This window comes from Chlamydotis macqueenii, chromosome 10 (assembly GCF_036417535.1).
Source record: "Chlamydotis macqueenii isolate bChlMac1 chromosome 10, bChlMac1.mat, whole genome shotgun sequence".
Taxonomy (NCBI): Eukaryota; Metazoa; Chordata; class Aves; order Otidiformes; family Otididae; genus Chlamydotis; species Chlamydotis macqueenii.
Genome location: NC_141565.1, coordinates 22,576,732 through 22,589,031, shown reverse-complemented (window position 1 = coordinate 22,589,031; position 12,300 = coordinate 22,576,732). Strand labels below are relative to the sequence as shown.

General features: G+C 61.6%; 2 protein-coding genes across 2 annotated transcripts; one reads left to right on the top strand and one right to left on the bottom strand.

Annotated features, from left to right (window-relative positions):
* Window positions 1-566: 566 nt before the first annotated feature.
* OXTR (oxytocin receptor) lies at window positions 567-6,671 on the top strand. The gene is made up of 2 exons (XM_086755753.1): window positions 567-1,559; window positions 5,456-6,671. Exons 1-2 carry the CDS (start codon window positions 629-631, stop codon window positions 5,701-5,703), a joined length of 1,179 nt encoding a protein of 392 aa, XP_086611879.1. The 5' UTR covers window positions 567-628; the 3' UTR covers window positions 5,704-6,671.
* A 1,107-nt stretch (window positions 6,672-7,778) lies between these two features.
* Window positions 7,779-11,877, bottom strand: CAV3 (caveolin 3). The gene is made up of 2 exons (XM_086755754.1): window positions 11,674-11,877; window positions 7,779-9,261 (listed from the first exon to the last, which is right to left on the bottom strand). Exons 1-2 carry the CDS (start codon window positions 11,785-11,787, stop codon window positions 8,920-8,922), a joined length of 456 nt encoding a protein of 151 aa, XP_086611880.1. The 5' UTR covers window positions 11,788-11,877; the 3' UTR covers window positions 7,779-8,919.
* Window positions 11,878-12,300: the final 423 nt, after the last annotated feature.

Below are 12,300 nucleotides of genomic sequence, written 5' to 3'. Positions count from 1 at the left end.
GGGATCGGGGCGGGGGGTGCGGGCACCGGAGGGTTGCGGGCACCGGGGCGGCGGGGGGCGGGCGCTGAAGGCACCGGGGGCAGGTCAGCCCAGCCCGAGGGGCTCTGCACTGAGCGATCGCCGGTCGCCACGGGGGCTCTGCAGCCCCCGCCCCTCACCGTGGGGCGGGCCACAGCAGCCAGCCGGCGGCGGACAGGATCGGGCCCACCCCGCCCACTCTCCCCCCCGCACCCACCCGGGTGGGCAGGGTCCGGCCCCCGCCCCGCCCCGCCGGGGCTGCTGCTGCCGGCAGCGGGGGCCGGGGGCGAGCGGGGGTCGCCCCGGGAGGGGCCGGCGGGGACCCGCGGCGGGGACAGGGGGTGGGCCGGCCGCTCCCCCAGGTGAGAGGGAGCCGAAGCGGGGTGCGGGTGCGGGGGGGCTGGGAGGGGCCAGCGCCGCTCTCCACCGCCCCTCTCCCCTGTCCCCCCGCCCCGCGCTTCGCTTCTGTCTGCGGGCGGGAGCCTGCGGGGACGTCGGGGGCCGGGGAGGGGCCGGGGAGGGGCGCGGGGGGGCCCGGCCGCCCCGGAGGCTGGCCAGGGGCTGCCGGCCGGGCTCCCCGCCGCCGGCTGTGTGCGGGACCGCGGCGGCCATGGAGAAGCTGCCCCCGGCGGGGAGCGGCGTGTGGCCCCTGAACGGCTCCCTGGGGAACGGCAGCCTGCGCCTGGAGAACCAGAGCTGCGGCAGGAACGGCTCCGCAGACCCCCTGAAGAGGAACGAGGACATGGCCAAGGTGGAGGTGACGGTCCTTTGCCTCATCCTCTTCCTCGCCCTGACCGGCAACCTCTGCGTGCTGCTGGCCATCCACACCACCCGCCAGAAGCACTCCCGCATGTACTTCTTCATGAAGCACCTCAGCATCGCCGACCTGGTGGTGGCCATCTTCCAGGTGCTGCCCCAGCTCATCTGGGACATCACCTTCAGGTTCTACGGGCCCGATTTTCTTTGCCGCCTCGTCAAGTACTTACAGGTGGTGGGGATGTTCGCGTCCACCTACATGCTCCTGCTGATGTCCCTGGACCGCTGCTTGGCCATCTGTCAGCCGCTGAGGTCTCTGCACAGGAGAGCGGACCGGGTCTCTGTCCTCCTCACTTGGCTGCTCTGCCTGCTGGTCAGCATCCCGCAGATCCACATATTTTCTCTGAGGGATGTGGGGAATGGGGTTTACGACTGCTGGGCAGATTTCATCCAGCCCTGGGGACCTAAAGCCTATGTCACCTGGATAACCCTCATGGTCTACATCATCCCCGTCTTGATGCTGAGCATCTGCTATGGCTTGATCAGCTTCAAAATCTGGCAGAACGTGAAGCTCAAGACGGCTCACGGGCCCAATGTGGCTCTGAGCTCCGGCTCCTGCAGCGGGACAGCGTTTGCCAGGGTCAGCAGCACCAGACTCATCTCCAAAGCCAAGATCCGGACAGTCAAAATGACCTTCATCATAGTGTTGGCTTTCATAGTGTGCTGGACTCCCTTTTTCTTTGTGCAGATGTGGTCCGTGTGGGACACGAACGCGCCACAGGAAGGTATGTCCTCTCCCCCCTCGTAGCCCTGCGTTTGTGGGGACTGCTTGGCTCAGCAGGACACCGACAGCGGACTGGGGGGCTGCGAGCAACGGCCAGGAACCGCTCCGAGACGGGGCTGGGGTGGAGGTGGGAAAAAGCCCTGAAGGTGGGAAAAACACCCGACAGGCAGACTGGGCTTCCCTGGTGCAGGCTAGCTGGGTCCCCGGCAAATTCGGGCTGTGCCGATGGTGATGGGGGGGGGGGCTTTCGGGGTCCTTGGGGGCTGAGCTCAGCCCTCCTGGGGCCGTGCTGGGGTCCCCGCAGTTGGATTCCCCCCCGGGTCCCGGGGGCTGTGCGGGAGCTCAGCCCTGCACTGGCCGGAGGAGAAAACTGCACACTGTTAGTGCCCGACTTCTCTTCTGTATTGTTTTGTCCTCGCTGACTTCTTCACTTTCTGTTTTGCCCTCTTTTCCCTCCCCTCCTCTCTCGTTTCCATCCGCCCGGGACTGTGCTGCTGTTATTTTATCTTCGACTGGAGCGCGGCTCCTGTGGAAAGCCGCTGATTGATGAGCAAAGGCTTTTCCTAAAGGACGCGGTGTCACTGATTTGCCATTTTTTGTACTTGGCGCTGGCTGCTCCTGTCATCGCAGGGGCTGCAGACAAAGCGAAATGCGTTCCCCTCCGCGGTCTCGCGCGCTTGTCGCTGTGCAAGGCTGTGCTGTCCCCGGGCGGAGGTGGCTGACGGTGCCTGCGCACCCGCTGCGAGAGCCGGCTGCGAGAGCTTGGGAGAAAAAACTCTGCGCAAGTTTGTGAGGTGGGAGAAGGGGCAAACAAGTGCAGGCAGGGACAGCTCCTCCTTGGACAGACCGACCCGGCTCGGCAGGAACGCTGAGTCTGGGGGTGTCAGGGACCAAGGAGGGGCTGCGGCCCCCTCTGGCCCCCCACAGCCCTCGCAGCAGGGGGCACGGCTGGCGTGCGCCCCGCGCTCTTTTCCCGTCGTTACCGCTGCTCCAGCTGTACATTGGCGTCTGCAGCAGCCCGCGCACAACTGTTCTACCCGATGCTGGTTGCCTGCCTGGCTCGGCTCTCCTTGCTTTGCCTTTATTGCTTCTCTCCGCTCCTCTCATTCCAGGCGGAGAAGCGAAGCACAGCTTTTTAGAGCTCCCTAGGTGCTCCGGGTGGCTGTCTCGTGGCTTTCCGCCTGATTCGGGCTGCTTGAAACTTCCAGCTCTGAGAGACGCCCCGGGATGAAGCCGCACCTCTGCCTTTCGTGGTGTTGCAAACCTGCGATCCCGAGGGCTGCTGCCTGACTCATCGGCAAACAAACCTCTGCCACTCGGCTGCATCCTGCGGCGAGGAGCGGGGATGCGGCTGGCGTGCTGATTCGGAAACTTTCCCCCGCTCGCCTGTGCAGCTGGCCCTGTGACGCCTTTCTTTTCTGCTTTTGTGTGGCGAGGGAGGCTCCAGCCGTGCTGGGTGCTGGCAAACTCCCTTTCCTTCGTGTTTCTGTGACTCCTGGACCCGTGTCTGCGGTAAAGGGTGGGAGTTTTGCCAGAGTGTTTTCCAGCACCTTGCATGGCACTGAGAGGAAAAGCCTCAGGTGGGTCATTGTGGGAGACCCCAGCCCTTCCTCCCAGGCCCACCCTCCTCCTCGCTGGCTGCCCGCAGGCGCGGCAGGGTCTGGTTGCTCTTCAGAAGAAACAGGCTTTGCCCGCTGCCTTCCTGGCAGCGTTGCCCTGCATCCCCGATCCCCTTTCTTTGCTGGGCACCGTCGCTGGCAGAGGGGCACCCCGCAGCAGGAGGGGTCTGGCTGTTTCTCACCTGGCAGGCTTTGCGTCTGCATGGTCAGGGAAGGAGGAGAAGCGGGCAGGGTGCTGGCTGTGCGGCAAGGCCCCGTCGCGGTGGCAGCAGCGACGGGCTGCAACTGGGAGGTGATGAGCAGATGACCAGCGCTCTGTGATGGAGAGTTGCTCACTTAAGAAAATATTTATTTTCTCCGTGTAGGACAAGTCTGTTTACACCTACCCAAATCCCAGAGCGTGGCGGGATGCAGATCTCGGGCGTTAGTGAGGGACGCGCAGGCTTGGTCTGCCGCGGGCAGGACTCCGGTGCTGCTGCTTGTGGAGCTTTCACCTCCGCAGGGTGCAAAGCCTGCTGCGGCTTGCGTGTGCCAGGGGAAGAGATAAGGTGTAAAGGAACTGAAGCGGAGAAACTGTCCTGTCCTAGTGCGTAAAGTGATCATCAGAGAGAGCTCGCCCTGCTGTTGCTGCTTCACCTCGGTGCCTTCCTGCACCCGGCTTCCTCGCTTCGTAAAGCCGCTGAAATGAGATGGGGCAAGGGAGGTGCAGGAGCTGCACCCCTGCCCTGGAGCAGCCGGATGGCGCAGACGACAGTGCCCACATGTGGGTTCTGAGCGCTGGGGAGCCCTGCTGCTGTGCTGGCTGCCTGGGTCTGCTGCCCGCCCAGGGACGGGCGATGGGTATCGGTGCGGTATCACGAAACTGGATGTCCCTGCTGCCAATCCCTCCTGAGAGCGCAAGCTCCCCGGCCCCGCTGCGGGGGGATGTTTGGGGCCAGGGGGGAGGGACTGTCCGTGACGGCAGAGCACCCCTCCGGCATCTCGGCAGCCCCGCTGAGGGGGGGAGAGATCCGTACCGGAGACCTGCCCTGCAGTGAGCTCCGTGAAATTAAATTTATCTCCCTCAGAGAGAGGAGCGCTGAGTCAGCCACGGCTGGGGTTTTTTGAAGTGGGTAGAAATGCTGTGATGTATTTCAGGTCTCATACCCAGGATTTGTAAACCATTCCCCATGGGTTCCGTTTAGCATATGCTTGAAATTAGAAGTGGTTGGACCAGACACCACTGGAGCGGGAATTGTGCCCGAGTTGGCTAAAGGTGAATTTGGAAACTAGTCAACGCTTCTTTTCTGGTTTCAAGTCTGTGGGTGGGTTTTTGCAGAGGCAGAAAGAGGTGAGAGCAGCAGGAGAGGGGAGGATGGGCTGGAACCACGGGGAGCAGAACAAAGGCTCGGTCCCTGCCCGCAGCCGCTTCGTGGAGGTGCTGCCCCTCCCTGTCCCGGCTGCTGCGGCGGGTGCGGGTCCCACGTTCCCTTCTCGACAGAAAGTCGGGTACTTTGTGCTCTGGGGATGGAGAGCGGCAGCCGGAAGCTTGGCATCCTGGCGCCCCACTGCTGCCATGGCCTCCGGTCCCCAGTGTCACGCTGGCAGCCAGGAGCGGCGCGGAGCGGCGTCTGTGAAAAATTAATTTGGGGGGAAAAAGAAAAATGCCGCTGCTGTCCAGGGCTGGGAGAGCGCTGTGCAGAGAGGGGCGGGTGGGCCAGGCTGATGGGCACTGCCCTGCCCGGCTTTGGTGGTGGGGACGCCCCGGAGCGGGGGATGCCCTGGGCTGGGGGAGCGTGGCTTCCCCGCAGCCCGTCCACCCCAAATTGGCCGCTGGTGGGGAAAAATGAGCCACCCGGCTCTTTTTGTTCCAGGTCCTGCTCTTTGCCATGGCAACTCCAGGAGGCCGCGCTCCCACCTCCCCGCTTTGGGCGGGACAAAGGCGAATTGTGCAGAGATGCTGGGGCAGCTCTGCTTCTTGGTGAGGCACTTCTAGGGTAACGCCGAGCAGGCAGCTGTGTCGGAGCTGAGCGAGGAGGGAAAAACCCTAAAGCCAAGTTGCTTAAACCTGGACTCGCTTACCTCCTTTTTATTCCCAGCTCTTTGCGGATGGGCCGGCCGTGGTGTTGCTGCAGGCAGGGCAGCCCGTCCCTGGTGTGGGGGGAACGTCGCGGTGCTGGCCGAGCTGAGGGCTCTCGGCAGAGCCCACCACGACGTGAGCCCAGCGCCCACCACCCCGGGGCGGAGGTCCAGGCTGCCCGCGCCGTGCCCTGACGCTGCCGTGCTTTCTGCCTTGCAGCCTCGCCCTTCATCATCGCCATGCTCCTGGCCAGCCTCAACAGCTGCTGCAACCCCTGGATCTACATGCTCTACACGGGGCACCTCTTCCACGACCTGATGCGGCGCTTCCTCTGCTGCTCCACGCGCTACCTGAAGTCACGGCCAGCGTGCGACCTGGGCGTCAGCAGGAAGAGCAACTCCTCCTCCTTCGTCCTCAGCTGCAAGAGCACGAGCCAGCGGAGCTTCACGCACCCGTCCGCGACATGAGGGCACGGCCGGCCAGGACCTCGCTCCGCTGCCGTGCTGCCTCCAGCGCTTCCCTGAGGAGAGCCGGGATCCGGACACGCGAGGGGTTTCTGTATAAATAGGTGTACATATCTCTGCGCGCCTGTCAGCATGCACGGCCGCCGTTACTGAGCGGAGGCGGGAGTGGGGAGGACGCCTGCGGTCCAGGCCTCGGTGCTGCCTGAGGCTGGACGCCGGGAACCCGCCTCTGAGCCCCCAGACCTCTGCCCTCCGTGGCTCTTGGGTACCACCAGGGTTTTGCCCCACGCAATCCCGCGCTGCTGGGGCGGGTGGGCGACATCCTTATCGGGTGCAAGGGGCTGCGGCACGGGGTGATGGGGGCCACCCCAAGCACCAAGCACCCAGCCACACCTCTGCCTGCAGCCAGAATCCCGCGGGATGGCAGCGCCGGGCTGGGGCAGAGCCGTGGGTGCTGTGTGCCCAACACAGGGCTTGCTTCGCTTGCGCTGTGGGGCAGAGGCAGCCCCATCCCTGTGTCCCTGCTGGGTGCCAGCCCTGCTGCCCCCAGCCCGCGCCCACCAGACAGCGTGGACAGGGCTGGGGACAACGCTCCCCGGGGACGCTGCCGCCACCCGGGTGTCCCTATCCCTCCCAGCTCTGCTGCGTCAGGCTGCGCAGGCGGCTCAGCGGGCGATGGGGAGTGGACACGATGGAGGGGCAGGGGTCTGTGCTGTGAGGCGTGCGCTGGGCGTGCTCCGGAGCTGCTCCGAAGGCGGGCGTGTGGGACCGCAGCTGGGCTCCCTGGGGTTTCGTGGAAGAGCTCCTGTCGAGGCCCCCAAGGCCAAGCTTTTGCTTTGGCTTTACCGCAGATAGCATTTAATCTTTGACACCGATGCAACTTTCCTGTTCTGTAACGCACAAGGTCATGCTGATAGCATGGATTTTTTTATTGTTATGAAATAACCTGTAAATAAATTTTTCTGACTGCGTCTTGGTGGAAAGCGGGAGGGGAAGCGCAGAAGGAGCACTGGATTTGAAAAAATGAAGGGAACTGATGGGAAACAAGACCCAGGCATGCTCAGTGTAACGACACTTCTGTTTATAGAGCGCCGGCCCAGGCGCTTGAGATCTGCACCCCGCTCCGTTCCCTAGCCTGAAGCTGTCTGGGCCGGGGCATGGCTCCGGGTGACGGCGCGGGAGCTTTCGGGCCGGCGGCTGCAGAGGGATGCTTCTGCCTTCCCGCGCGCCGCCCCCGGCTCTGTGCTGGCCAGGGGATGCGCAGAGGCAAGGTCAAAGGGCCGTACGCTGGGAGTCGGTGTGAAACACGCATTTAATTGTGTACTTTATTTTTTTTCACGGTCACCAACAGGCACATTTTCACCTTTCATGTCCTGGCATTGCTGTGATTTTTTTTTTCTGGTGGCTTCAAGTGAGCTCTCGGCACATTTGGTGAACACAACCCAGCAGGTTCACTCTCAGCGTATTTTACCAGCCTGGTTCAGCTTCCCAAATCCTTTGGGAAGCACGGCATTTTCCTCCCGTGTTCACCTTCTTTCTCTGTCAGAGTAATTGGCTCCTGCACAAAACAAGGAGGGGGGCCACGGTCTCATTTTATCGTGAACCTGGGGGCGCATCCTCCGCCTGCCAGGAGGGAAGCGCAGTGCGGTGACGGGTTTTACCGCGGTGGAGCACGGAGCAAGGAGGCCGCTTTGGGAGACACAGGGGGCTGCCATGTGAGCCCTGGTTGCAATTTCGGGCTGCGGTCAGGGGGTCGGGCCGACGCGGCCGTGCCCGCACGCCTGGGAACACCGCACCCCAGCCCACGCCCCGGCTCCCGCGCCGTCCCTGGGCTGCAGTGAGACGGGATGGGGAGAGGAGCTCCGGTTTTGTTGCAGCGGGAGGATATCGAACGCGCTGCCGGAAAAATTCATAAGGGTCGAAAACGAAATAGAGGTGCTGACACACGAGCAGCGTGTGCTCCACGTGTGGGTAGCTCGTAGAGCGCTGTGCTGGGGAGATCAGAATTTTGGGGGTGTTTTGGGTTCGTGCTGTGAACTACTAGGACAAAAAAAAAATTAAAACTAATATAATCCCAGTATTGTTTTAAATTATTTTTATTCCCACAAAAAGCTTTAAAAAATGCTTATGATAAAATATTTTTGGAGACTTTTTTTTTCTGCTACAAATATCTAAATATCAGGGGTTTTCGCATCGTTCCATCCATCTCCAGACCCAGGTTTGCCAGAGCGTGGGTGCTGTATTGCTATGGAATAATAAAGTCCACGATCCCAAGCCGTTGGAAGAGCACCAAGGGAAATCTGGCTCTTTCTTGTCCTTGGCATGGCACTGCAAGAGGCTTTGTTGGAAGCCGGGGGGAAAAGGCACGCGGATACAATGGGGAATAACCTCTGAGCACCGAGACCCCTGGGCCCCGACAGCACAGCGCCAAAGGCCAGAGCCTGTAAGTGTTCACGCGCCTCAAAGGTAAAGCATGGCTTGATGAAAGATGGACTAAGCAAATTAATTGACAGTACAGGGAAGGAAATAGCTCCGAGCTGGGCTTTTTTCCCTCATCCCTGTGCTTTCGGTGCCACCTGCCGAACCCCACCGCGAAGCATCACGGGCCCCGTCGCAGAGCGGAGTTGCGCTGCCACAAGTGGGCTTGTGATCGCCAGCGGCCCAGGCTCGGCGCGTGCTCCCGGGAGGCAGACACGGCACTGCGTGCACTAACGCATCTGGATTTCAAGGCTTTGCTGAAATGCAAACACACGTGAAAAAAAAGTTTGTTTCCACTATTCTATCCACAAAACTTTGGTGCAGCGTGATTTAATACAGAAGCTTCCACAACCACAATTATTTGCAGCACATAGTAATTCGTATGCAAGTGTTTCTCTTCGTGTCGTGCTGGACCGAAGGGGTGGAGAAGCAGGCAGGGCTTGGTCTGTGGTCCAGCAGCATCTCCGCACTCTCGTGTCCCGCTCTGCAGCTGCGGGTGGCCCAGGGCTGTGGTCCAGGAGATGCCGTGGTCCCGGAGATGCTGCGGTCCCTCCCGCGGTGCTGGGGTCCTGCGGGGCAGAGGGCTCTCCCTGGGCTGCTCACCAAGCCTTGATGGGCTTCTCTCCTCCTACAGCTTGCTCCAGGACGGAGCAAGGGGCAGCCTGGACCCGTCTGCAGGGAGGTTGCCCGACAGCCGGCGCTGCACAGGGCCCCGGGCACGGCTGGGGCGGCTGCGGGGACCTAGGTCTCCTTCCGCAGAGCAACTCTGATGTTGCTGCAGATCTTGGAGAGCGCCTCGAAGAGCGGGTCGCAGAAGGTGTGGATGCAGAGGGAGTAGATTCGGCTGACGCACTGGATCTCGATCAGGTAGCTCTTGATGCAGGGCACCACGGCCCAGATGTGGCAGAAGGAGATGAGGGCGAAGAGGAAGCCCCAGACGACTGCCAGGGGGATGCCCAGGATGGCGGAGAGCAGCCGGTAGCACCAGTACTTGCTGACGGTGAAGGTGGTGTAGCTGGTTTTCCAGACGCCGTCAAAACTGTATGTTCCCACGGGCTCAGCTATCACATCCTCAAAATCCACCTGGGAGGAGAGAAGAGGACGCAAGGGGGATTTGGGGGGGTCCAGGCTTCACTGGGGGCACAAGACCCCTGGAGCGTTCCCCGCTCCCAGAGCCCGAGGTGCGGCGGGTGCGGGGGCCAGGAAGGAGCCCAGGAACAGGAGCCGCGCGCAGGAGCGTTCGCTGCGGAGGAGGCCAGGGCCCGTTCCTACCCTTTTTTAGCATTCAGGGACACGGGCTCAGCAATAAGGTGCTTTATGCTAATAAAAATCCAGCAGCCCTCTTGATTTACGATTTATTTATCCGTATCTGCGGAGGTGAGGTGCTGAGTCCTGTCTGCCTGTGTTCTGTCTGGAGGGGCAGCGGGATCGGCCATGCCCTTACGGGATAGCGCGGGCGCTGGGAATGTCTCTGAATGACAAATGCTCTTAAAAGCCTCTGAACTGCGGGGATCTCTCTGGAGTGTAACTCATTTCTAGGGAATACTGAGCCAAGCTATTTGTCTTGAAAAACAGCGTGACATTTCCTTGGGAAGCCAATGTGCCCGTTTGCACACTTAATTTGGATCGCAATATCCGTTCGGGTTTGGGGAGCGCTTTGCCTGCAAAGTCATCCTGCACCCTCTTTAATTTCCCGGAGTGGGCAGCAGGTAGGGGGAAGTGTTGCTGGGGATGGGGTGAGGGGGTCCTGGGGTGCCCGTCAGCGGCCACGGCCGAGCCCTGCTGCCCAGGTGGGCTGGGAACGGGCAGCAGCTGCCTGACGAGCCCATCAGGGCTCCGCTAACGAGGGAGCAGCGGGCTATAAGAGGAGGGTCCCTGCCCTGCTGCTCCTTTTGCTGATGCTGTACCAGAGAGCAGCGTTGGAGGCTGAGTGCTGAGCCCGGGCGCAGCCCCAAAGCATCCGGGGAGCGGTGAACGCAGGTACTGTGTGACTGCGCTGCTGCTTGGCCTGGGAGGGGGCTGCTGGAGCTCTGCAAAGCCGCTGCTGTCACCGTGGCGGGGTCTTGGGTTCTGGCTGTTGCACTGTTTATCTATGGCCGTGTGAGCCCTCCAGCCTGTTCTCCCCCCTGAGCTCTGCGAGCATCGTGTGCTTTATTCCCCGGGGTGGTTTTGAGTATCCAGAGCCTGCCGGAGAGCAGGGGGCTTTGGCCTTCTCTTTGGGGCGCTGGCAAGCAGCAGCGGGGCAGTTGTGCCCCCGTCCCGAGGCTGGCTCTGCCCTCCCTCCCCAGCCTTATCGGCTGTGCTATTTTTAGTGCAGGAGGAATGCTAGGTAGCTCGAGCAAGCACGCTGCGAGCTGCCAGAGCTGATGAAGCAGCGGTGGGGCTGTGTCAGTGAGTGAGCCTGACAATCCTCTCACAGGCTTGTGGGGCTCTCTAGTGGGAAAAGGCAGGGGTGGGGGAATGGGGCTGCCACGAGGGGGTAGGGATGGGGCTGGCATTGCCCCCAGTGCCAGCTGGCGACATCTCCAACCCGTCGCCTTCCCAAGCCGCGGGCCGAGGCCGTTGGGACATGCTGGCGCGGCACAGATGTGGGACGTGCTGCTGGGAAGGTGCCTGAGGTACCGGGGTGCCTGGCAGCTGTCACGGGCACGTCTCGGCGTGCCGGAAGGGTGCCCGCCTGAGGCTGCCGCTCTCACAGCTCCTCGGGGGGGTTGATTTGGCCATGCCGTGGTTTCAGGGCAGTGTGTTTCGATGCACACATGCGGGCTTGCCTTTCACCAGTGCGGCCGAGGTCGCAGCCCGATACGGAGCCCTTGTGTGCAGGCGGGGTGCATGCTTTCCTTCCCGGCACATCATCCCCTTTGGTCTCTCAAATACGGTTTTAACAAAACCCTTCTTCCTCCTCCTGTCCTCCTTTGGGCCAAAAAGGTCTTTAGCACAATTCTAACAAAGCTGAGAGCAAACTTCAGTGGTCTGTAAAACCTCTTCCTGCTCAGCTAGACTGAGGATGCCTCTTGATCAAAACCAGCCGGAGGCGGCTTGCTGCACCCTCCTGCTGCCACAATCTTCTTCCAAACAGCACACCGTGTGTCCAAATGCTCCGGTGCTCAGGTTGCCAGGTCTCGAAGACTAGCAGCCTTTTTCCCAGGTTCTCTGCAAACTGGGGGTATGGGCTGACCCTGTTTTATTTTTTGCTCCCCACTTACTGGTACAAAGCAGGATGTCTCCATAAATTTCTGAGCTCCAGCCCATGAAGCTGGAGAGCGCATTGAAGGAATGGGAAATACGGCCTTAATCAGAGCTGTGCACAGCAGCCAGCCAGGGTCCGGAGCCTCGGCAGCGGGGTTGGGGTGGGCAGCAGGCCACCTCCCTGGAGATACCCCTCTGGAGCACGGGTACTGGGGGCGCCAGCCCGTACAGAATGCCAACACCGATAGCGTGACCGCGCCAAGGAGGCGGTGATGCTGCTGAAACACAGCGCTGAGAGAGCCCTACCTTTACCACGTCCTCGTTTATGCGCTTTGGGTCCCTGTTCACCAGGTCGATCTCCTTGGTGTGCTGGTCCTTGATGATGATCCTCTCCTCCAGCCCCGTCTGTTCCTCCGCCATGACTGCCCTGCTTCCAGCTTGGCTCTGGACGGTCCCAGCACTGGGAACTGGGGCTCTGCTGGGGGAGCGCAGCGTGGGGAGGCGCTGGCCCCCCCGCTACCCACAGCAGCTGCTGGGCAGCCCTGCGCCCCTGGCAGTGCTCCAGCCTAAAATTAATGTTGTGCCTGCCGCGGCTGTCCCGAAGTGTCCCTTAAAGGGGCTTTGCTGGGGACAGCCCCTGCGGTGGCACCTCGGGGGGGGGGGTTGTGGCCCTCCAGCTGGTGCTGGGGTGGCACGGGGTGGGTAAGCAGACCCCAGCCCGGCTGCGCAGGTGGGATTCTCTCCCTGTGCAGGGAGGCAGTGTGGGAGAAACAGTGCCAAAACTGGGGCCAAAGTCCTCAACAGCCTGAGAGAAATAGTTGTTTATGAGGGAAATTATTGTTTATGGATATGTAAATGAAGCGGCCCAGGGGAGATGGGAATTGTGTCTATAAATGTCACATTGTCCTGGGATGGCCAGCAAGACTCAGGGTG